The sequence below is a fragment of the Jaculus jaculus genome, chromosome 4, assembly GCF_020740685.1.
Source record: "Jaculus jaculus isolate mJacJac1 chromosome 4, mJacJac1.mat.Y.cur, whole genome shotgun sequence".
Classification (NCBI taxonomy): Eukaryota; Metazoa; Chordata; class Mammalia; order Rodentia; family Dipodidae; genus Jaculus; species Jaculus jaculus.
Window position 1 is genome coordinate 157,271,981 of NC_059105.1, and position 25,936 is coordinate 157,297,916.

Consider the following 25,936-nt stretch of genomic DNA (forward strand, 5'->3'; position numbering starts at 1 on the left):
CAGAAGGAGAAAAGTTTCCCACGAGTTCACCAATCAGCTAGGAGCATTTTAGTCAGAAATGGGTAAGATTTGTGTGACGGGCTGAGATAGCAACCTCTTATATGTTGAGCATCCTTACTCCAAAAATCTGAAATTAATACTGACATGACACCACAAATGGAAAGTCCCATCCCTGACCCTCATGTGACGGGTCACAGTGGAAATGCAGTCACACTAGAACATACTGCATAAAATTATCCTCAGACTAAGGTGACCATGAAATGTAGATGAAACCTGTGCTTATTCTTAGATCCCACTCCTAACATATTTCATTCTGTATATATATATAAATCCAAAATACTCTTGGTCCCAAGCATTTTGGATAAGGGATATCAACCTGTATTAAAAATCCTTTTTTTTTTCTTTTCCTTTTAGGTTTTTTTTTTTTTTTTTTTTGAGGTAGGGTCTCACTCTAGCCCAGGATAACCTGGAATTCACTATGTAGTCTCAGGGTGGCCTTAAACTCACAGCAATCCTCCTACCTCTGCCTCCCGAGCGCTGGGATTTAAGGCATGCGCCCCCATGCCAAGCTCTAAGAAGAACGTATTTCAAAAAATATCGTTTATTTATTGTGAGAGAGAGAGAGAAAGAGGGAGTTAAGGAGAGAAAGAATGGGTATGCCAGGGCCTCTAGCCACTACTAATGAAGTCCAGATACCTGTGCCACCCAGTGCATCTGGCTTACATGGGTACTGGAGAATTGAACCTAGGTTTTCTGGCTTTGCAGGCAAGCTCCTTAACTGCTAAGCCATCTCTCCAGCCCATAGAATATACTTTTTAAAAATAAATTTATTTTGTTTATTTTTAAAATTTATTTATTTGGGAGTGACAGAGAAATAGGCAGAGAGAGAGAGAGACAATGGGCACACCAGGGCCTCCAGCCACTGCAAATGAACTCCAGACACATGCGCCGGCTTGTGCAACTGGCTAATGTGGGTCCTGGGGAATCGAGCCTCAAACCGGGGCCTTAGGCTTCACAGGCAAGCGCTTAAAGGCTAAGCCATCTCTCCAGCCCCTAGAATATACTTTTATAGAACACAGTAGCAGGTAATTTAGAGTCATGTGTGCGAATGTAAGATGGTGGAATAGCAATGCGGAGCTGTTAGTGTTAAGGCTGGGGACGGGCTTCGATTCCAGTCTCCACAGCGTCTGTGACTGCTGGGCGAAGAAGGTGGAGGAGACCTGTCCAAGACGCCAAACATCAAAACCTTCAGTGGCAGCTCCCACCAAGACTTGTAGCAGAAAACTGCTGACCGACTGGGCCTGGAGCTGGGCAAGGTGGAGACCTGTGTGGAAATGGTGAAAGTGTATGTGGAGAAGATGTCTACATTGTCCAGAGTGGTTGTGGTAGATAAATGACAATCTAATGGACCCTTAAAATTTTTTTTTTTTTCGAGATAGGGACTCACTCTGGTCCAGGCTGACCTGGAATTAAGTCTATAGTCTCAGGGTGGCCTTGAACTCCTGGCAATCCTCCTACCTCTGCCTCCCGAGTGCTGGGCTTAAAGGCGTGCGCCACCACACCCAGCTTAAAAATTTTCTTTTAAATATATTTTATTTATTTGAGAGGGAGAAAGAGGCAGAGAGAGAGAGGAGAGAATGGGCTCATCAGGGCCTCCAGCCATTGCAAATGAACTCCAGACACAAGCGCCTCCTTGTGCATCTCGCTTATGTGGGTCCTGGGGAATCAAACCAGAATCCTTTGGCTTTGCAGGCACATGCCTTAACTGCTAAGCCATCTCTCCAGCCCTCTAATGGAGCTTTCGATCATGATTAATGCCTGCAAGATTGCTTCAGCCAGCCGTGTTACTGCAGTCATTGAATGCTTCCCATATGCCAGACAGGACAAGATGGATAAGATTATGATCTACTCAAAGGTCAATGGCCACATCTCTCCTTGAACTTCCTGGTAGCACAGTGTCTTAAGCTGTAAAATAAATGTGTTTCAAGCAAATGAATTGTGTTTCAAGCAAATGAATCGTGTTTCACATTAGCCTTTTCTTTCTTTCTTTTATCCTTTCCTCTTCATTCAGAGCCGTGCTCCAATCTCAACCAACCTTGTAGATATGCAGTCTGTAGCAGGTGCAGATCACATTATCACTATGAAACTTCATGCTTCTCAAATTCAGGGCTTTTTTTTTTAATATTTTTTGTTCATTTTTTATTTATTTATTTGAGAGCGACAGACACAGAGAGAAAGACAGAGGGAGAGAGAGAGAATGGGCGCGCCAGGGCTTCCAGCCACTGCAAACGAACTCCAGACGCGTGCGCCCCCTTGTGCATCTGGCTAACGTGGGACCTGGGGAACCGAGCCTCGAACTGGGGTCCTTAGGCTTCACAGGCAAGCGCTTAACTGCTAAGCCATCTCTCTAGCCCTCAGGGCTTTTTTTTTTTTGATAGCACAGTGGACAATTTATACTCAGCAGAATATCTCTGAATGGAGGAACTGCACTATTGTCTCACCTGATGCTGGTGGAGCCAAGACAGGGACCTGCCTTGCAGACTGGTTGAATGTGGTCTTTGCCTCCATTCACAAGGAACGGAGGATGGCCAATGAAGTGGACCGTATGGTGCTGGTGGGAGACGCGAAGGGCCGGGTGGCTGTCCTTGTGGATGACAGGGCCGACACTTGTGGCACAATCTGCCTGCTGGCAAACTTCTCTCAGCTGGAGCTACTGGAGTTTATCCATTTTGACTCATGGCATCTTTTCTGGCCCAGCCATTTCCCGCATCCACAATACATGCTTTAAAGCCATTGTAGTCTCCAATGCCGTACCTCAGGAGGACAAGGTGGAGCACTGCTGAGCGACAGACAACTCCATGATCCTTGCAGAGGCCATCAGGAGAGCTCACAATGGGGAATCGATTTCCTACCTGTTTAGCCATGTTCCTTTATAATAGAATAACTTACAAAGCTTTTTTAAAAAAATAAGCCAGGGATGGAGAGATGGCTTAGTGGTTAAGCGCTTGCCTGTGAAGCCTAAGGAACCCGGTTCGAGGCTCGGTTCCCCAGGTCCCACGTTAGCCAGATGCACAAGGGGGCACATGCATCTGGAGTTCCTTTGCAGTGGCTGGAAGCCCTGGCGCACCCATTCTCTCTCTTTCTCTTTCTCTCCCTCCTTCTTTCTGTCACAATAAATAAAAATAAACAAAAAAATTTAAAAAAAAGATAAGCCAACCAGCCAGGCATGGTGATGCACACCTTTAATCCCAGCCTTTGGGAGGCAGAGGTAAGGAGGATCACTGTGAGTTCGAGGCCACCCTGACACTCCATAGTGAATTCCAGGTCAGCCTGAGCTAGACTGAGCCCCCTGCCTTGAAAAACAAACAACAACAAAAAAAAGTCAACACTACTCCTTGTTTTTTCTTGGTATTGGATGACAAATTTAGCAGAAGCCCAGCTTGCTCCTGTGTCTTTTTAGTTTGTTTGGCTGTTTTTGTTTTAGGCAATCCTCCTACTTCTGCTGGGATTAAAGGTGTGCGCCACCACGCCTGGCTCAATGTAGCTTTTGTTGTTGTTTTTGTTTGTTTGTTTGTTTGCTTTTCAAGATAGGGTCGTGCTCTAGTCCAAGCTGACCTGGAATTCACTATGTAGTCTCAGGGTGGCCTCGAACTCACGGCAATCCTCCTACCTCTGCCTCAAGAGTGCCGGGATTAAAGGCGTGCACCACCACGACTGGCTCAGTATAGTTTTTTTTTTTTTAACATCCCATACTTATTATTAGATATATTAGAAATGACCCTGTATTGGAGAGAGATTGAGATTTACTGCTGGGACTTCTTATGTGTTTTCTGGTTCCCTTGGTTATTTAATGAGCCTTGCAGCTTTAACCAAAGCTCAACTGCTGCAAGATGTGCATATTTTTATTTATTTATTTGAGAGCGACAGACACAGAAAGAAAGACAGATAGAGGGAGAGAGAGAGAATGGGTGCGCCAGGGCTTCCAGCCTCTGCAAACGAACCCCAGACGCGTGCGCCCCCTTGTGCATCTGGCTAACGTGGGACCTGGGGAACCGAGCCTCGAACCGGGTTCCTTAGGCTTCACAGGAAAGCGCTTAACCACTAAGCCATCTCTCCAGCCCAATGTGCACATTTTTTGAGTGTCCTTTTAGTCCCTTTCAGTGTGTCTGGCACAGAACAACCAGCAATAAACAAGTTTGCCAAGGTCTGCGCTACACTCCAGCAAGAGCCCCTGGCAACCTCAAACAGAGAGTCCCAGTAGTTGAACACCATGTAAAGCAGCGGCAGGTAGCTAGCTCGGTGCAGTAATCGTTTATTGGGAAGAAGCAGCCTGACTCCCCATCATCTGCTTGACTATGTAGCTTGGGTTTTCCTTTGTACCTATTCTTTTCTGTTTGGCTTTATCTTCAGCCATCTAGAGCTTTTCCTGGCCAAGGTTCTTCTCGGGCCCCAATGCCCACTGTACTGTATAGTCTTCTATGAGACCAACTGCTTCCTGCTATGTAACTGCCAGTATGTGTTATGCCCAGTTCTCGGCACCCCCAGTGACCACCAAGGAGAACCAAACACATATGCAAGGGCAAGGAGCTTTATCTCGGGCTTAAGCTCGGTCTCTTGACTTCACCAAAGCAGAGGATCTGTATAAGAGCCCCGAGTAGCGGGAGGGTAGGGTTTTTATAGGGATTTGAACATAGAAGAAGGGGACGGGTATGTGATTGGTTGATTTAAACAGTAACTGTACTTGCACTCTTCTGATTGGCTTAGGATTTTGGTGGGCTGGGGCTAGGGGAATTGAACTTATCTATGACTACAGGAATGTAAGGCGTAATCAGTTTCCAGTAAGTGTTAAACCCACCCTTACCAGAAGATAAAAACCTAGACCTTGCGGGGGGGGGGAGGGGGGAGGACGACACAGAAACTTAGCCCTACTGAGGACTGTGAAGCCTGTCATGGCGTCCATCTGGTTCCTGAGTCCTTCATATGTATGTTAGATACCTGCTGTAGTGTAATTTTCCTTAGCCTACTACCACTATGGTAGCAGGTTTTAGGTGGTGTCATAGTGCCTTTTGATTTATTTAAGTTTTTTTAAAAATTTTATTTATTTATTTATTTGAGAGAAACAGACAGAGAGGGAAAGAGGCAGAAGGAGTGAATGGGCACACCAGGGCCTCCAGCCGCTGCAAACGAACTCCAGATGCGTGCACCCCCTTGTGCATCTGGCTAATGTGGGTCCTGGGGAATTGAGCCTCGAATCAGGGTCCTTAGGCTTCACAGGCAAGTGCTTAACTGCTAAGCCATCTCTCCAGACATATTTAAGTATTGAAATTTCATCTTCATTGGATCCATATTATCTCTCAAATAAACTAAGATTTCTGTTAAAGTTTGATGTCAGAGTCTCTTGTAGAATATATTTAATGAGGGTGCAGAGATGGCCCAGCGGTTAAGGTGTTTGCCTGCAAAGCCAAAGGATCCACGTTCAATTCTCCAGGACCCACATAAGCCAGATGCACAAGGTGGCACATGCATCTGGAGTTCGTTTCCAGTGACTGGAGGCCCTGGTGCGCCCATTCTCTCCCTCTCTCTGCCTCTTTTTCTCTCAAATAAATAGATTTTAAAAAGAATACACTTAATAAAGTGCTACGTGTGAAACTTAAAACAAACAAACAAACAAAAAGAAACACAATAGGGCTGGAGAGATGGCTTAGTGGTTAAGGCACTTGCCTGTGAAGCCAAAGGATCCTGGTTCATTTCTCCAGGACCCATGTAAGCCAGATGCACATGGGGGCACATGCATCTGGAGTTCGTTTGCAGTGGGTAGAGGCCCTGATGCACCCATTCTCTCTGTTTGTCTTTCTTCTCTCTATCTCTGTCTCTTTCTACTTGCAAATGAATAAATAAGATTAAAAATTAAAAAATATTAAAAAAAAAAAAGAAACACAATAGCTGGGCATGGTAGCAATTCCTTTACTCCCAGCACTTGGGAGGCAGAGGTAGGAAGATTGATGAGTTTGAGACCAACCTGAGACTACATCGTGAATTCCAGGGCAGCCTGTTCTAAAGTGAGACTCTACCTCAAAAAACAAAAACAAACAAAAAACCAAAAAAAACAAAACACAGTAACAACAGTACAACAGTAACATTAAAGAAGGGGAGATTAGGGCTGGAGAGATGGCTTAGCGGTTAAGCGCTTGCCTGTGAAGTCTAAGGACTCTGGTTCAAGGCTCTATTCCCCAGGACCCACATTAGCCAGATGTACAAGGGGGAGCATGCACCTGGAGTTCATTTGTAGTGGCTAGGAGCCCTGGCGTGCCCACTTTCCTCTCTCTCTGTCAGCCTCTTTCTCTCTCTGTTGCTCTCAAATAAATAAATAAAAATAAACAACAAAAAAATTAAAAAATTTTAAAAAAAGAAGGGGAGATTATACTCAGTGATGATTTTAAAACTTGTTTTGAGACAGTGTCCACTCTGGAGCTCTGGCAGCAACCTCCTATGCTGCATGGACAACATCATCTCATTAGTCTCTTCTGGTAAATTACTAAGGAATAAAATGAAGTTTGGAGGGTAATCAGGAACCGGAGAGTTTGGTGTTGAATTCCTTGGGGTATCAGCTGCATTTGGTGCTCCCTGCCCCGGCTTTTCGTTGGCTGCCGCCGCAGTCTGTTCCACATCTTTGGCTTTTTTCTTTTCCTTGTCAGCCAAAGGGCCCCGCATTTTAGATATTATATCAGAATCTATCATTGCATACTGGATTCGCATTGGTTTACCATAAAATGGAAATCCTTGTGACTGTCTCAAAGCATTTGTGGAGGAGCCCAGTTCCCTGAATATTACAAAGGCCTGCCCTCTCATCTTTATGGTCTTCAAAGCCACATGCCCAAACTGAGAAAATAGGGCATACAGGGACCTCTTCAATTCTTCTTTTTTAATCTTGTCATTCATATCATTAATATAAATTGTATGATTTGGTCTGATATCCATATTCGGGTAAAATTCTTCCAATCACCTGAGGCCCACGCGGGGTCTTTGGGAAGCCAATTTATTTATTTTTTATTTTTTGAGGTAGGTCTCACTCTAGCTCAGGCTGACCCAGAATTCACTATGGAGTCTCAGGGTAGCCTCGAACTCACAGCGATCCTCCTACCTCTGCCTCCCAAGTGCTGGGACTCTTTAGGTGTGCGCCACCATGCCTGGCCCCTGAAAAATTTTTTAACTTCCCTGATTTGGGCTATATTGAGCAATTTTAGAATGCATCCTGAACATTTTGGGTCTATGCTGTGAGGCTTTGGGTTCTGTTAAAACCCTCTGCAGGGAGATATTTTCTTTAGTAGTATAGTCACGGCTAACGTGCATGTGCTCTGGTAAGTAGCCCCCATTGGTGCTCAATCAAGTCACCCTAATTGAACTCAGTGGGTCACACACACACAGGAAAAAGACATTAAAGTAGAAAAGGGACTAGTTGGGAAGGAGTTCAGTGGAAGGAACATGGGGGAAGCATACAAGACAAGAAAATGGGAAGGGATTATGGTCACATTACATTGTAAACATACATAAAAATCATTGATGAGGGCTGGGGAGATGGCTTAATGGCTAAAGCACTTGTCTGCAAGGATAAAGGACCCAGGTTTGATTCCCCAGGACCTACATAAACCAGATATTCAAGGTGGCACATGTGTCTAGAGTTTGTTTGCGGCAGCTAGAGGCCATGGCATACCCATTCTCTCTCCCTCTTTCTAGCTGCTTCTCTCTCTTTCTATCTCTCCAAATAAAAAAAAAAATTAAAAAGAAATAAAAATAAAAATTGTCGATGAGCAAAATTTTTTTTAAAAAACCTGAAAAATGTTGATTTTCTATTTATTTGTAGGATTTAGCCAGCCATCAAGTTGGTCATGTGTCTCACCTTTCAAAGAGGGTGGTGCTATGGTCAGACAACCACTGAAACATGTGACATGCTAGTTTTATTTTATTTATTTGACAGAGAGAAATAGGCAGAGAGAGAGAGATAGGAAGGGAGGGAGAGAATGGGAGTGCCCAGGCCTCCAGCCACAGCAAACGAACTCCAGACACATGTGCCACCTTGTGTATGTGGCTTTTGTGAGTCCTGGGGGATTGAACCTGGGTCCTTTGGCTTTGCAGGCAAGTGCCTTAACCACTAAGCCATCTCTCCAGTCCTGAGATACTATTTTTGTCTGCTTCTCATGAGTGGCTCTCAAAGATTAGTTTGCAACTCCTTTGGCAGTTTATATTTTAGTTGGTTCTCAAAGCCTTATTACATGTTGGGTGTGTTCTGATTCGAATAGTTTGGAGAAGACACAGTCTAGGACTTTTCTTGTTTTCTGTAGTATTAGGGATCCACTTCCCTTTTCCCTCATTGAGGTCTCTCCTATGAATCAGCGGACATAGGCCCTTTTGTGCCTATCTGGCTTAAAGCTGGGACTTCCTCAGAGTTTAGCTTCCTGCATCATCATACAGTTCCACAACAACTGTCCTTGAAGAGTGAGAGAAAGGAGAGACTAGGTATTTCACTCTCTCTCTCCAGCCAAAGGAACACCCTTTCCCTGTGCCTTTTCTGCAAATCTAGTCTTTTTTTTTAAATTAATTAATTTATTTATTTGACAGAACGAGAGAGAGAGGAAAGGGTGTGCCAGGGCCTCCAGCCACTGCAAATGAACTCCAGATGCATGTGCCCCTTTGTGCATCTGGCTAATGTGGGTCCTGGAGAATTGAACCTGGCCCTTTGGCTTTGTAGGCAAATGCTGTAGCTGCTAAGCCATCCCTCCAGCCCTGGAAATCTAGTCTTTTCTTGGTGTTTTTGTTCTCTGTGCTTTTTCTCTCTGTGCACACTTCTCTGGTTTGGCTCATACAAGGGCAAAGGAAAAGAGAGGGGGCGGGAGGGAGAGAGAGGGAAGGAAACAGACCCAGAAAACTCACTGCTGCTGTTCTTGTCATTCTTCCAGTTTGACTTTCCAATCTCCATGTTACTCATTTTTCAGATTGCTCAGATAACTGCCTGTTGTATTTTGTCTAGGGATACAGGTTGTTAGTGTGTAAAAGCAAGAATGGGTTCAGTCCATTTTTTGCCTGGCTTTGGGAGATGGCTCACTTTGAAAGGCTGGGGAGATCACTCGGTGTGTAGAGTGCTCTGCATAAGCATGAGGACATGCGTTATATGCCCAGTGCCCACGTAAAAAGCCAGGCATGGCTGTGCATGCCTGTAACCTCGGTGCTGAGGGGAGCAGAGACAGGAGGTTGCCTGGGGCTTGCTACTCAGCCGGTCTAACTGGAAAAGAGAAAGCTCCAGGTTTAGTGAGAGATGGTCTCAAGAAATTAAGGGAGAAGAGTGATAAAGAAAAGCATCTGAAGCCTTCCCCTGGCCCTCACATGTGTGCACATGGGGCATGCACATCTGCACTCACAAGTATTTACAACAAACACGCACACAGGCCACAACCTGCAAAAGAAAAAGAAAAACCTGTTTGGAAGCCCTGAGTGAGTGTGACGGGAACCCAACTTTTACTTCCCTGCAGGGAGAGCTAACTTCACTGCTCACTTCCTGCAGGAGGAGCTAACTGCACTGCTCACTTCCTGCAGGAGGAGCTAACTGCACTGCTCACTTCCTGCAGGGAGAGCTAACTGCACTGCTCACTTCCTGCACGGGGAGCCAACTGCACTGCTCACTTCCTGCAGGGGAACCAACTGTACTGCTCACTTCCTGCAGGGGGAACTAACTGCACTGCTCACTTCCTGCAGGGGGAGCTAACTACATTGCTCACTTCCTGCAGGGAGAGCTAACTGCACTGCTCACTTCCTGCAGGGGGAGTTAACTGCAATGCTCACTTCCTGCAGGGGGAGCTAACTGCACTGCTCACTTCCTGCAGGGGGAGCTAACTGCACTGCTCACTTCCTGCAGGGAGAGCTAACTGCACTGCTCACTTCCTGCACGGGGAGCCAACTGCACTGCTCACTTCCTGCAGGGGAACCAACTGTACTGCTCACTTCCTGCAGGGGGAACTAACTGCACTGCTCACTTCCTGCACAGAGAGCCAACTACACTGCTCACTTCCTGCAGGGGGAGCTAACTGCACTGCTCACTTCCTGCAGGGGGAGCTAACTACATTGCTCACTTCCTGCAGGGAGAGCTAACTGCACTGCTCACTTCCTGCAGGGGGAGTTAACTGCAATGCTCACTTCCTGCAGGGGGAGCTAACTGCACTGCTCACTTCCTGCAGGGGGAGCTAACTGCACTGCTCACTTCCTGCAGGGAGAGCCAACTACACTGCTCACTTCCTGCAGGGGGAGCTAACTGCACTGCTCACTTCCTGCAGGGAGAGCCAACTGTACTGCTCACTTCCTGCAGGGGGAACTAACTGCACTGCTCACTTCCTGCACAGAGAGCCAACTACACTGCTCACTTCCTGCAGGGGGAGCTAACTGCACTGCTCACTTCCTGCAGGGAGAGCCAACTGTACTGCTCACTTCCTGCAGGGGGAACTAACTGCACTGCTCACTTCCTGCACAGAGAGCCAACTACACTGCTCACTTCCTGCAGGGGGAGCTAACTGCACTGCTCACTTCCTGCAGGGAGAGCTAACTGCACTGCTAACTTGGGAAGCTCCATGGTCAGTGTGTTTAGTCCTTCCTCTGGAGTTGGTCAGAGTCTTGTCAATTAGAACCTGCCACTTCCTGCCCAGAGGGAGCCTGGAGGCCAATGAATATGAAGGCTGGAGTTTGTCTCCACCATGTTTGCGTTCTCATAATGTCCCTATTTTCCTTAGAGCTTCACTGCTCTCACTATGCCTGGTGTCCAAAAGAACAGAGATGTGGTGTTTTAGGGCTTTCCAGAAAAATAAAACTCCAGTCTTTTTCTGGGTGGGGAAAGACAATCATATAGAAACCTGAACGGAGGAGGGCTCTGAACCACAGCCTTCCCCTTGGGAATCTGGCCTGGCTGCCTAGAAAGGATCCAAACAGCCAATAGGAATGGCTTTCAGTTAAGGGCAACAGGCTTGTCACCTGTCAACACACCTTTCTGATACACAGTTCCTTCTCAAAGGGCTTCTGCGGCCCTTCCAGATTTGTCACCGCTTTGTACCTGCTTCCAAAGGGCTGCTGCTCTTGATATCTGACCTTCTGGTGCGTCAACTGCCAAAGTCACACTGGCTCTGTCTGACCCCAGAACTAACTGGGACTGGATTTTCTCAGGTTGCCTAGATCATATATCAATCACTCTTTCATCTGTTTTTCTTTCTTTTTTTTTTTAAGTATTTTATTTATTTATTTGCGAGAGAAAGAGAGAGAGAGGAAGAGGTAGATAGAAAGAGAAAATGCACTTGCCAGGGCCTCCAGCCACTGCAAACAAATTCTAGATGCATGCGCCCCCTTGCGCATCTGGCTTATGTGGGTCCTGGGGAAGCAAACCGGGGTCCTTAGGCTTCGCAGGCAAATGCCTTAACCACTAAGCCATTTCCCCAGTCCTCATCTGTTTTTCTACATGTATCTCTTGGTCTAAGGTGCCTGCCTGGTTTCCTTAAGCTATAATGGCAGTTGCATACTTCTTTTCCATTGACTATGCTAAGCTCAGGTATCTTTTCCTTCTGTGGAGACATATCGGCTGTGAATACGCTGCTGGTACAAGCGCAGGCCAAGCGTTCAGTCCTCCAGGCTTTGAATCCTGGCTCTTCACTTCCCAGCTACGGGGCCCTGTGGAAGTTGCCAAACCTCCCCAAGTTCAGCAGTGAGTTCTGTTCCTGGAAGTTCGCTCGGCACCGCCTTGATTCAAACATTAGGTTGAGGCACAGCGGTACAGCATTGGGAACAGTGGTGTCATTGTCACTGTCATCATCGCTTCCTTTTGCTTTTGTTTTTCCTTTGGTTGTCCAAGGACATTGGGAAGGTCAACCTAAAGTTTGTCTTTGATGAGGAATTGTAATGAAAGAATGACGTCGTCGGGCTGGAGAGATGGCTTAGCGGTTAAGCGCTTGCCTGTGAAGCCTAAGGACCCCAGTTCGAGGCTCGGTTCCCCAGGACCCACATTAGCCAGACGCACAAGGGGGCGCACGTGTCTGGAGTTTGTTTGTAGTGGTTAGAAACCCTGGTGTGCCCACTCTCCTCTCTCTCGCTTTCTCTCTCTGCCTCTTTCTCTCTGTGTCTGTCACTCACAAATAAATAAATAAAGAACAAAATTTTTTTTTAAAAAGCATGACCTCGTGACTCATGTCTAAGAATCAAAAATAATAACACATTGGATCCCTCCACAACTTTCACCGACATTCCAGTTAGGAGCTTTCACATAGATGGGCACATTTAGGATAATATGGCTACAGATCTAGTTAGAGACTTTAAAGAGGAGACATCAATGCGAGATGGAGAAATCAAAGATCTGTTGCTTTTGTACTTGAACATTGGGGAGGGAGGTGGCGATTCGTAAGATCTGCTCACAATCTCCCCCAAGCCACCCGAGACCAATGTATGTACAGGGAAGACCTCTTTTCTTTTTTCTCATTAACTATTTCATAGACTGGGTGACATATTTTTCCCCACAATTTTGTTAAAAGCCATTCTTTTATCCTTCTTATTTTGAGGACATGCTATACATTCTCTAACCAAAATACTGAAAGAAAACACTAGGGAATTAAAGAGAAGTGGGTGCTGAGGTAGTTGAATTACAAATATCCATAAGAAAATTGGTGGGTGTTTGCGATGGGTATTTTATGGTATATATATACATATATATGTATGTATGTGATATACATATGCTGACTTGTACCCAACAGTGAGCAACTGCAGTTTTCTCAAGAATACACGAGCCAGCTATGGAGGCACATGCCTCTAATGTAAGTCCAGCACTCTGAAGGCGAGGCAAGAGGATTGAAAGTTTGAGGCCAGTCTGGAATTGGCTACATAGTAAGTGTGGCCTTGTCTTTAAAATAAGAAGCTGGGCATGGTGGCACACACCTTTAATCCCAGCACTTGGGAGGCAGAGGTAGGAGGATTATGAGACCCTACCTTGAAAAACAAATAATTAATAAATAAAAGATAAAAATAAAATAAAATGAATACATGAAACTTTTAAAATAAAAACTGACCATGCTCTAATTAACCAAGCAAGTCTGAGCAAGTTCTCTGATCACAGTGCAATTAAGATAGAAATCAGCAGCAAAAGATAACATTTTTATAATCTCATACATACTTAAACATTTTTCCATTATAATTAGATTAAAGAAAAAAATCATAGTTCAGACTGGAGAGATGGCTTAGCAGTTAAGGCACTTGGCTGCAAAGCCAATGGACCCAGGTTCAATTCCCCAGGACCCACTTAAAGCCAGAGGTACAAGGTGGCACATAAGTCTGGAATTCATTTGCAGTGGCTAGAGGCCCTGGCGTGCCCATTCTCTCTATCTGCCCCTCTATCTCATCTTAAATAAATAAATAAAAATAAAGTTTTGTTGTTTTTTTTTTTAAAAAAAGAAAAATGGAAAGAGTGAGAACTGGTGAGGGAAGCATTCAACTTTAAGAAGAAAAAGAACAGTGGAAAATAGGCAAACACACCAGCTGCGTCCTTACCGTGCATTTACGCAAGAAACCACAGCAACAGAACCACGCCGCGCTGCCGGGAGGTTGCTGGCGCTCACAAAGCGCCATCTCCTTACCTGCCAATCTCACTCAGCTCAGTGTAAGCGGAATCAAAATTTTCCTTCCAAGAAATGGTGGCACCATCAGCAGCTGCATCTTTGGGAGAAGGAGAATCTATGATGACACGGTGGATGTCACATGAGAAGAAAGCGAAGGTTCCCAGCTGAGCTTCAGCACAACCCCAAAGCAATTCTCCTGACTAAGTATGGAGAACCCCTCAAGTGGGAAAAGGCCATCGCTCTCTGGCTTGTTACCTTAAAACTATCCAAGGGGAAACTGACAGATTCTCATACCCTCTGTCTCCTTAAACAAAGGGAAACATGGGATGATCAGAAATGTAGTTTCTGGCTGGGGGTAGACGTGCTTGGGAGGAAGAGGTAGGAGGATTATCATGAGTTTGAGGCCAGTCTGGGGCTACAGAGTGAGTTCTAGGTCAGCCTGGGTTAGAGTGAGACCCTATTTCAAAACAAACAATAACAACAACAAAAAGAAATGTTGCTTCTGGATGTTTTAAAAATAGAAGTTTGGGGGCTGGAGAGATGGCTTAGTGGTTAAGGCATATGCCTGCAATGCCAAAGGACCCCCGTTCAGTTCCCCAGGAACCACATAAGCCAGATGCACTGGAGTTCATTTGCAGTGGCTGGAGGCCCTGGTATGCCCATTCTCTCTCTCTCTCTCTCTCATCTCTTTCTCTCTCTCACTCTGTCAAATAAATAAATAAAATAAATTAAAAAAATAGAAATTTGGGGGCTGGAAAGATAGCTTAGCAGTCAAGGCGCTAGCCTAAGGACCCAGGTTCCATTCCCCAGTACCCATGTAAGCTAGATGCACAAGGTGGTGCATGCATCTGGAGTTCGCTTGCAGTGGCTAGAGGCCCCAGCATGCCCATTCTCTCTCTATCTGCCTCTCTATTTCTCAGATAAATAAATAACTATAAAAATAGAAATTTGGCAGGAAACATGAAAAGGGAGAACAAAGAGAAATTTGACATCTAGAAAAGCCAGTGAGAACCAGGGCCACATGGGGGGGATGCACAATGAGGACAGGGGACAAGCTGTAGGGCCAAGGAAGGAGAAAAGGAAAGAGGTGTGTGCGTGCATGTGTGCGTGTGTGCGCACGTGTGCTCAAAGCATTTTACAGACTTGCCTAACCCCACTGCCCTCAGGCGTGCATGTGTTCATCCTGTATGTGGAACGAATAAAGTTCATGCACAGTAGATTCTTGGGCAGTTTTGCTTTGCATGGTGGGTTAACTCCCCGATAATGATCTTCACCTGCATAAATGTATGTGCCAATATATATTTGTGTTGTTTTCTGTGTACGAAGTTTCAAAAGTAGCCAAACAGGATCAATGGTCACCCCTAGGCTGGACTTGGTTGGGAAGAAAGGAGCCATGCCAGCTCATCTGACCCCTGACACTGATCACCTGAGCCCATGCAGAGCATGACCTGGTAGCCTACCCACAGTGAATTCTCTGAGCACACAGAGACCCAGGGCCAAAGTTCCCCAGTGAGTCAGTCACAGGCCTGTAGGAATAAGTCAGAGCCACTGGGAGGGAGCTGACTGGGCAGGGTGGAGGTGGTGTGGAGGACTGGGGCCGTATTTAGACTCAGGCCCTCTGGGGACTCACTTCCTTAACCCACAGACACATAGGTCTGCTGCTTTTCAAGTACAGTGGTACCCTCTCAGGTCTCCAGTACCCATAGACCACTTTCATGCACTGCCCAAAATGTTACTATGTGGAGATGTCTTCAGGTCAGCAAGTTTCCTCTTTGAAAATGTTTATGGATCAGGCGTGGTGGCACATACCTTTAATCCCAGCACTTGGGAGACAGAGGTAGGAGGATCACTGTGAGTTCGAGGCCACCCTGAGACAACTAGTGAATTCCTGGTCAGCCTGACCCTACCTCCCAAAACCAAAAAAAAAAAAAGAACCACATTTGTAAAATACTTGTTAGCTAATTAAATGTGTATCTTGTCAACTTCTCAACAAAACTACATAACATAGATTCATGTTGAAAAACATTCTGGTAGTATGAGGTGGCTCTCAAAGCTTCATTTGATAATGACATCCTTCATCCAAGTTGCTTTTCTCTCCACTTTGAGTTCGTGAGTACAGCTGTCTCTGATACTGTGGGGAACTGTGTGTCTGGCAGGGGTGCCCAGGGGAAAATAGACTGTGTATTCTTTTTCAAAAATTATTGTATTTATTTATTTATGAGAGAGAATGGCAGAGAGAGAGAGAGAGAGAGAGAGAGAGAGAGAGGAAGAGGCAAAGAGAGAGAGAATGGGCATGCCAGGGCCTCCAGCCACTGCAAAAGAACTCCAGATGCATGTGCCCTCTTGTGTATCTGGCTTACGTGGGTCCTGGGGAATCAAACCAGGGTCCCTAGGCTTTGCAGGCAAACGCCTTAACCCCTAAGCCATCTCTTCAGCCCAGGATTTGTATTCTTAAAGGAGTCTTAGAAGAGGGGCAGAGAGTGCTCATATGATGCATGACCTCTCAGGATCAGCAGGGGAGGCTCACCTAACCTTTGGTGCCAGACACTTGGAGTTTCCCCTCATGGAAAAACTCTACCTGGCCTCTAAAAGGTGACTGGACCGAATCTGCCAAGCAGCTCCAGGACACCTCCCCATGGGGGCCTGCGATGCCAGGACTTTGTGGCAGTGGCCCAGTGCCTTGCCTCTCTGCCTGGGGTCCTGGGCTGGCTGGGACTCACCGTACTCTGGAAGCCGCACGAATTCCGAGGGTTCACTGGGAAGGCTGATTCCCCAGGGGTTGCTGGCGCTGACTCTGAACTGATAGGGACACCCGGGACTAAGGTCTTCGATAACGAGGTAAGTGTCCAAGGTCGAAGCTACAGACTGCTGCCAGACCTGGGAACCTAGTGCACAGTGTCCAGGGGGAGGGAGAGAGACAAAGCCAAAAGCAACATTGTTTCAAAGACCTTCAGCAAACAAAGAAAGGACAATGGACAGAGTCAGTTAGGACAGTGTGGTCTCTGTGTCAAGCTCTGAGAGCCTGTGGGCCAATGATGTCGGATTTGGGTCTAGTTTCCTAAATGACACACGGCTTGATGCTGTTCAAGAAATTGCTCTATGGATTCTGTTTTCTCTCAAAATGTGCAAATGTGAGAGCTAAAATCGACTTTACATGGGAATATGTGACAAGGCAATTAGGATGAAAGAAAATATAATTATCAGTAATAAAATGTGAGAAGATGTGCCTTTGGAAATCAAAACAAAAAGGAGATTAAGAGCTGGGTGTGGTAGCATACTCCTTTAATCCCAGCTCTGGGGAAGCAGAGAAAGAAGGATCACCATGAGTTTGAGGCCACCCTGATACTACATAGTGAATTCCAGGTTAGCCTGGGCTAGAGTAAAATCCTACCTGAAAACAACAACAACAAAAAAAAAAAAAAGCAGGAAATTGACATTGACATGTATTAAGCATCATATGTACGTGTGAAAATACTACAGAACATGTCATAATTCTGTCCTTTAACTATAAGTGAAACCCAACCAAGTAGTTCATCAGATAAAGAAGTGGGGCATTGAAGATGCTAAATGACTTGCCCAAGTTCTCCTGGTCAAGAGAATCTGGGCTCAGTGATGAGCTGTGCACACTGTACTTGGTGTGGGAACTCTGCGCAGTAGGTTCTGCGGCTGAGCAACCACACCTCTGTGCTGACCCAGGAGCTCCAACTGCAGACAGCTTAAGAAAGGCGCTGAAATGAGTCGTCTTATAACTGCTCAGGCGCTGTTTAACACTGAGAAGAAAGGGAAACTAAATGATCAGAGTACTGGAAAGGAAGTGATTTTGGCAGAGGGTGACCAAGCAGGTGACTTCATTCAATTGTGTGCAGCTCCTAAGTGCTTCGGAGCTGCGTGGTCAGCAATCAGAACTATCTGAACCTGTCTGGCTAACGGCAGGCTCTGCTGCTTGTAACGCTGAAGAAACAGGTGTGCTTTTTGCATGTTAATGTAACAAGTAAAAACATTTTAAATTGCACAGTTAAATACACACACATATATATTCCAGCCCTGCAAAGCTCAAGGACCCGGATTTGGTTCCCCAGTACCCACATAAAGCCAGATGATGCACAAGGTGGCACTTGTGTCTGCAGTTCGTTTGCAGTGGCTGGAGGCCCTGGCACACCCATTCTCTCTAATAAATAAATAAAATATTTTAAAAATATATATATACTCTATAAATTTAATCTGGAGATGAGAGGATTGGAGTTCTGGGGGAAAGTTCACAGGTCAGCAAATTAGAGGGTTAGGTCTAGTCCAGCTGTCTTACTCCTTGTGATCTTGTGTTTCTCAGCTTTCTCAGCCTTAGCCTTCTCATCTGTAAAATGGGTCCCACTGTCTCTGTCTAGATGACTGAGCAGGTTAAGCAGGGGCATGTAATGCAGGCACTTAGAGAGCCTCTCACTGGGCCTAGAAGGTACCAGGGAGATTTTTAAGCATCAGTGAAAACAGCTGCCAGACATTTGTGATCAGCAGGCAGCTAGTTGCAAGCCTGAACCGTGAGGTCTCTGTGCTTCTTGTAACATAAGTCACCAGACCCGAAAACCTCCTGAGAGGAAGTGAGACCAGAAGAGCAAGGCAGCCCACCTTCCTCACGGTATTCCACCGTGTAACCGGAAATCGTGCAGTTCCCAGTGCTGGCCGGGGGCAGCCAGCGCAGGATGACGGAGGTGCAGCTCCTCTCCTGTGCGATGGGGCGGTTAGGGGCTGCCGGAACACCTGTGGAGACAGCAGGTGTCAGGGAAATGGTACCTAACCTGTGTCAAAGTAGCCCATGGCCCTGTGCACATAGCACACCTTCCTGTAGGCCCAAAGGAGTCCCAGGAGATGTGCCTTGCTGTCTGACATTCTTCCTTGACTAAATACTGCGCACTGTGGATGACGCTTGATCAGGCACTGAGCAGGAGGCAGACAGCTCTCAGCAAACAACCCATTCTCTCCTGTTGCCTAGGATTCTGTTTTGGAATTTCATAAGACAGCCTTTCTTCCCCAGGTGTCCTGTTCATATACACTTCACAAAATGACCAACATAAGGACTGAAGAAATGAATGGCTTGGGCTGGAGAGATGGCTCAGTGGTTAAGCGCTTGCCTGTGAAGCCTAAGGACCCCGGTTCGAGGCTTGATTCTCCAGGACCCACATTAGTCAGATGCACAAGGGGGCACATGCATCTGGAGTTTGTTTGCAGTGGCTGGAAGCCCTGGCATGCCCATTCTTTCTCTCCTTCTCTCTCTCTCTGCCTCTTTCTCTCTCTGTCACTCTCAAAGAAATAAATAAAAATGAACAAAAAAATTAAAAAAAAAAGAAATGAATGGCTTAGTGGTTAAAGGCACTTGCTTGCAAAGCCTGAAGGCCCTGGTTTCAACTTCCCAGTACCTATATAAAGCCAGATGCACAAAGTGGTGCATGCATCTAGAGTTTGTTCCCTGGTGCACCCATAGCTCACTAACTCTCTTTTGTTCTCTGTCTGCTTTCTCTCTCTCTAATGAATAAATAAAACTATTTAAAAAATTACCAATGCAGGAAGAAGAATAGCTATGGACAGGGCAGTAGGGAGGGAGGAATGGGGGCTTAGGTTTAATGGGTATAGACTGGGTTACAGCTTGGGAAGATGAAAGTTCCATGTCTGGATGTGGGGATGGTGGCACACCATGTGAGTGTCCTTCATGCCACTGAAACATGCTGAAAAGTGGTTCAGATTGTGCTTAATAGCTGGGCATGGTGGTGCATGCCTTTAATCCCAGCACTCGGGAGGTAGAGGTAGGAGGATCGCCATGAGTTTGAGGCCACCCTGAGACTACATAGTGAAGTCCAGGTCAGCGTGAGCTAGAGTGAGACCCTACCTCGAAAAACCAAAAAAAGAAAAAAAAAAGATTGTACTTAAAATGCTGAAATAGAGAGAGAGAGCGAGAGCGAGAGCGAGAGAGAGAGAGAGAGAGAGAGAGAGAGAAAGAGAGAGGGAAGGAGGGAGCATACCTTGAACCTTAACTGTAGCTGACGTGGATGCAGTTCCGTGGTCATTTGTTGCTATGCAGGTATAAATCCCACTGTCCTGAGGCATCAGGTTGCAGATCTTCAGGGTGATATCCCCAGAATCACTAGGGACACCAAAAAAGATGTCCTTCAGACTCCAGTAAGGAGACAGTTGACGGATGGGTGAAATGCCATCGGATTGGCACATGGTGCGCTCAGCCTAGAGTGCATGCCTCCAACTGACCTATCTCCACACCCCAGATGATTCCATACCCCTAGATCCCCATTTCCTAACGTGGGACAAACATTTCTACCTGTGCCCACCTCCCAACTTTGTGTGATTAAGGGAGCATAGGAATGGAATGAAATATGAATTAGAACATGGTTTGAAATATGTGAAGTCTTACACGTCTCCTTGTCTGCAATATAATTATCATCATATGATAATGTTAGTAACCTTGTACTGAAGGTATTTTCAATCTCATGAGTTGATAATGAATGGAGGGCTTAAATAACGAAAACATCCAACTATTTCCAGTCTTCAACAGCATGCATCTGGAATTTGTTTGCAGTGGCTACAGGCCCTGGCTCACCCATTCTTTCTCATCTGACTCTTTCTCAAATAAATAAAATATTTTTTAAAAAGAAAGAAGGAAAAAGATATGAAGTCATTTTATTTTATTTTTTTTTTAAAGAAAGGGTCGGGCTGGGGAAATGGCTTAGCGGTCAAGGTGTTTGCCTGCAAAGCCTAGGGACCCTGGTTTGATTCCTCAGGACCCACATAAGCCAGATGCACAAGGGGGCACATGAGTCTGGAGTTCATTTGCAGCAGCTAGAGGCCCTGGTGTGCCTATTCTCTCTTTCTATCTACCTTTTCCTCTCTCTTTCAAATAAATAAAATATTTTTTTTAAAGGTTAAAATCTTGCCAGTGGTGTGGTGTGGTGGCACATGCCTTTAATCTCAGCACTCTCGAGGTAGAGGTAGGAGGATCACTGTGAATTAGAGACCACCCTGAGACTACATAGTGAATTCCAAGTCAGCCTGGGCTAGAGTGACACCTGTACTTTGGAAGAAAAAGAAAGGGCAAATTTTTGCACCTTAATGGTAACTTTCTCACTTGCCCCAGAACGGAATTGCTCTGATGGGATCAAATTGGCAACCAAGTCATCTCCACTCTCCCCAGATTCTAGGATCATCACGGTCCCAGCCAAGTACTAACTGTCACTCTGACTTGCTCAGTACATGAGGCTTTATGTCCTGGTTGGGAGTCTCTGATAGAAATGATGGTCTTTTGAGTGCACGTACACACACACACACACAGTCACACACACACACACCGTGAAATCTATGTGATTCTAAGTGTTTCTTTCATAAGCGATTTTTTTTTTAAATTTTGTATTTTTGAGGTAGGGTCTCACTCTAGCTCAGGCTGACCTGGAATACACTGTGTAGTCTCAGGGTGGCCTCAAATTTACAGCCATCCTCCTACCTCTGCCTCCCGAGTGCTGGGATTAAAGGCGTGCACCACCATGCCCGGTTTCACAAGTTAATTCTTAAGTTGTTAGGGCTTGCTTTTGCTTTCCCACCATAACCAGCAATGCCCAGTGATGCGTGTGAGGATGAGTGGCAATGGTGGCACGCTGCTTATTGCCCCAGTACTCGGGAGGGGAGGTAGGAGGACTGCCATGTGTTTGAGGCCAGCCTGAGATACATAGTGAGTTCCAGGTCAGTCTGAACTGGATGAGACCTGCCTCAAAAAACGCAACAAAACAAGTTAGAATGGCTGACAGGCAGTCACAACCAAATTTTGCTAAACAGTCTTTTTTTGTGTAGAAGCATGCTTACGTGCCTGATCTCCTATTGTACATTTTGGAATGTGTCCCTTTTTTTCCTTCTCACCAATATAATTATCAGGTAAGGAACAAATTATATCATTCTTGGCTGGGCGTGGTGGCACATACCTTTAATCCCAGCACTCGGGAGGCAGAGGTAGGAGGACTGTCATGAGTCTGAGGCCAGCCTGAGACTACATAGTGAATTCCAGGTCAGCCTGGGCTAGAGTGAGACCCTACCTCAAAAAACCAAAGGGAAAAAAATTACATCAGTCTTTTAAAGCACCCTGATTGGCACAAAGGATGTGTAAGGCAGGGACTGTAGAAGGACTTTAAATGTGTGGGGCAGGCTTGACCTGTGACATAAAAGTTAATGCTTGCTTATTTATCTATTTTTTCTTTTTTAGAGAGAGACACACACACAGAGAATTGGCATGCCAGGGCCTCAGCCACTGCAATCAAACCCCAGACGCTTATGTGTCCTAGTGGGCATGTGCGATCTTGCACTTGTCTTACCTTTATGAGTCTGGTTTACATGGGATCTGGAGAGTAGAACATGGGTCCTTAGGCTTCACAGGTAAGTGCCTTAACCACTAAGCCATCTCTCCAGCCCCTGCCTATTTATTTTTATTTAACTATTTTATTTAGTTGAGAAAGAGAGAAAGAGGCAGATAGAGAGAGTGAATGGGTGTGCCAGGGCCTTTGGCCACTGCAAATGAACTCCAGATGTATGTGCCACCTTATGTATCTGGCTTACATGAGTGCTGGGGACTCGAACCTAGGTCCTTAGGCTTTGCAAGCAAGTGCCTTTACCGCTAAGCCATCTCTCCAGGCCTATGTGTTTTTTAAGTTCTCTCTCTCTCTCTCTCTCTCTCTTTTTTTTTTTTTTTTTGAGGCAGGGTTTCGCTCTAGCTCAGGCTGACCTGGAGTTCACTATATAGTCTCAGACTTAAACTCATGGTGATCTTTCTACCTCTGCCTCCTGAGTGCTGAGATTAAAGGTATGCACCACCATGCCTGGAAAGTATCATAGGTCTATCACACAATGTTTGGAGGTGGATCCTGCTGGCCCCAGCTGTGTCTGCCTGCTGCTGGGCAGCGTAGGTGATGCATGCTGGCACTTGCCAGAGGCTCATCCTGAGAGGGCAGCTGCACAGTGGGCATCTGAGGCCGTGCTGATATTTGGGCGCCGAGTACTCTAGCATGTGCGGCTGAACCACTCAGCACCTCTCCTGCTTAGGACCCAGTGTCTGATCTGGAAGAAGCCCCGGGGCAGCTCCTCTTGGGGAGAGACCGGTAGCCTGAGCAAAGTCCGCACCTGCCTCTGGAACCGTGGGGGATGCTGGGTGGGCGATACACTTACCAGGAGGAGACACTGTATGTGGCTGAGCTGTTGTCAGTGTCAAGGATGTTCTGGTCTGGACCCTTCCAGGTGATGGTGGGCTTTGGTCGCCCACAGACTTTGCATTGCAGAACCACTGTGTCGCCAAGCAAACAGGTCACGTCCACTAAGGGCACAAGGAATTCTGGGGCCACTGTGATCAAACCAACACACATTCACATCATTCACACCAAACTTAAAGCAGCCATTTTAATATAGTATTCTCATCCCCATCTGGATTACAAGATGCCTTAAATAACCTTCCGCCTAATATTGTTACATCATCTCTGTCCCTTTATTTGAAAGTAAAGTTAGGAAGTATATAAAAACAACTAGGAAGCCCAGTGTGGTGCTGTACACCTTTAATCCCAGCACAGGCAGAGGTAGGAGGATCACTGTGAATTCAAGGCCACCTCGAGACTACATAGTGAATTCCAGGTCAGCCTGGGCTAGAGCAAAACCCTACTTCAAAACAAAACAAAACAAAACAAAACAAAACAAAACAAAACAAAACAAAACAACCCCCAAAAACCAAAACCAAAAAACTGTTGGGAAGAAAAGCTCCACAATGTCAGGTCATAATACAGAGATAATCTCTGTGAACATTCCACTATACAGTCTTGGCTTTATATAAACACTTACCAAAATGAATCCTCTAATGCATAGTGTATGTTATAGTCTTTTTCACTAATAACTTATAATAGACATCTTTGCTTAACTATAAATACACAAGTGGGGGCTGGGGAGATGGCTCAGCAGTTAAAGGTGCTTGCTTGCAAATCCTACTGGCCCCAGGGTTCAATAAAGCCAGATGTACAAAGTGGTACATGTGTTTGGAATTTGTTTGCTGTGGCAAGAGGTCCTGTTGTGCCTATTCTTTCTCTCACTCTCTTTCTCGTAAATAAATAAATACAGAAGCACAGCACCACCACTTGAAAACTAATGCTACACATAGCCTAATTTTGTTAGCCATTTCCCACATCCTCAATTCTACCCCGTTTGAACTTACCTTCTTGTATGAAATTTGGATTTAAGATCTGAAAAACACAAAACCAGAAAATTGCTTAAGTATTAAACTACTAAGAGAAAACAAGAGACTTTTTGAATAAAAAGAAAACCAAGGCCGGGTGTGGTGGCGCAGGCCTTTAATCCCAGCCCTCGGGAGGCAGAGGTAGGAGGAGCTCCATGAGTTCGAAGCCACCCTGAGACTACATAGTGAATTCCAGGTCAGCCTGAGCTAGAGTGAAACCCTACCTCGGAAAAAAAAAAAAAATAGAAAAGAAAAGAAAAAAGAAAAGAAAACCAAGGCCTATGCAGGGAGATGAGCAAGAGGGCCTTGTCTCTCTGCTTTATGGACACGCAGGGGCACAGACCCCTCCTTGACACCAAAGGGGAGGATTACTTTCCTCAGCTGGCCACCGGTCAGGTCAGGCTCATTGCCTCAGACCTCTGCCGACTGGGGCTACTTTCCTCCTTCCCTTCCTCAGTCGCCCTTCCTCTCTTCGCACAAACAGCCAAGCACCTTTTCCATCTAACACACGGATTCTTCCCACTATTTTCTGGTAGGAATTTCCAGAAACAAAGAACCCAAGACTGATCAAACCGGGCCACTTCAATGCACTCGCCCAGTGTTTCTTTGTGAATGTCCTTCGTCTTACCCCATGGCGCCCTCAAGTGGGGGCTAAACAGAGCTCCACTGGTTGAGGGAAAAAGAGAGGTCCTTGTTGACAACCTCTGCTGCCCGGGGCATTAGGCAACCCCCACAGGTAACAACAAACTCCTGATTTAACCACGCTGCCCTTTGCATCTTTCCAAGTGGGCAGATGTAGGCTCGGATCCACCAAGTGACTCTCCAGTCACATGGCCAGAGTGCTCTGGACGCAGCATGTGGCCTGCCCCACAGCAGGATACTGTAGGTGACCAGCTATTCTGGAATGTGAGTCTTTCTGGGGTGGATGATCGCTTTGATGCATTCCCACCTTAATATTACCGCTCATCGGGCAAGAACAAGCCTGGTCATAAAATCTGGGGTGTGGAAAAAAAAGCACTGGCTTTGGAGTCCAAGAGGTTGGGGTCACCTCTTTCTTTAATGTGATTGAATGCTATTTGTCATTGCTTAGCATCAAATTCCTCCACTACAAAATGTGATAATACCCAGTGCAACACATTATCACAAAGATTAAGCGGAACTGGGCTAGAAAGACAACTTAATCTTTTATTTTATTTGAGAGCGAGAGAATGTGTGTGTGTGTGTGTGTGTGTGTGTAAGAGAGAGACAGAGAGAGTGTTTATGGGCATGCCAGGGCCTCCAGCCACTTTAAATGAGTTCTTGACACACACACCACTTTGTACATCTGGCTTTATGTGGGTACTGGGGAACTGAACCCATGCCAGCAGACTTTGCAAGCAAGCGTCTTAACTGCTGAGCCACTCTCCAGCTGCCCCCCACCCCCACCTCATTGTTTGAGATGGGGTCTCTCATTGAACCTGGAGCTCATCAATTAGGCCAGACTAGCTGGCCAACAAGCACCAGGCATCCTCCAGTTCCCTCTCCAGTGTTGGGATTACAAATGCACCCTGCTGTGCCTGGATTTTTTTTTTTTTTTTAAACATGGATGCTGGGAATCCTAATTCAGTCCCTCCAGCAAGCACATTAGTAACTGAGCCATCTCCCTAGCCTTTAAAATGTCTTTTACTTGAAATTTGTTTTTGATAGATGGCCTTGCTAAATTACCCAGGCAGGCTTTGAATTTTGGATTTTGCTGCCTCAGCCTCCCAAGTAGCTGGGATTAAAGGCATGCTCTCTCATGCCTGGCTGACATTGGGAATGTTGGAAGCTACTTCAAGTGAATAACCACGCAGCCTGGTTGGGGACCACTGTTGGAAGCTCCCCTCTGTTCAAGGCAATTGATTTCTTTTTTTTCTCTTTGAGGTAGGGTCTCACTGTAGCCCAGGCTGACCTGGAATTTACTATGTATTCTCAGGGTGGCCTTGAACTCACAGTAATCCTCCTACCTCTGCCTGGGATTAAAGGCATGTGGCATGCCATGTCTGGCTGGCTGATCTTTTTAAAATATTTTATTTTTATT

At 45.9% G+C, this 25,936-nt stretch overlaps 2 protein-coding genes and 1 pseudogene across 15 annotated transcripts in view; 1 reads left to right on the forward strand and 2 right to left on the reverse strand.

The window, feature by feature from the left end:
* Positions 1–25,936, reverse strand: part of Kalrn (kalirin RhoGEF kinase) — a 724,529-nt gene that overhangs the window by 14,140 nt on the left and 684,453 nt on the right. For all 14 annotated transcript variants that reach the window (XM_045147196.1, XM_045147195.1, XM_045147193.1 and 11 more), the window contains 6 exons: positions 23,857–23,884; positions 22,830–23,001; positions 19,637–19,758; positions 18,249–18,380; positions 16,349–16,513; positions 13,647–13,725 (listed from right to left, as the gene is read on the reverse strand). In XM_045147196.1, coding sequence (XP_045003131.1) covers positions 13,647–13,725; positions 16,349–16,513; positions 18,249–18,380; positions 19,637–19,758; positions 22,830–23,001; positions 23,857–23,884 — 698 coding nt within the window. The remainder of the gene's footprint in view (positions 1–13,646; positions 13,726–16,348; positions 16,514–18,248; positions 18,381–19,636; positions 19,759–22,829; positions 23,002–23,856; positions 23,885–25,936) is intronic.
* On the forward strand, positions 59–2,936 carry LOC123460096 (annotated as a pseudogene).
* On the reverse strand, positions 6,400–6,978 carry LOC101613825 (U2 small nuclear ribonucleoprotein B''-like). The gene has a single exon (XM_045147344.1). It carries the CDS (start codon positions 6,976–6,978, stop codon positions 6,400–6,402), a length of 579 nt encoding a protein of 192 aa, XP_045003279.1.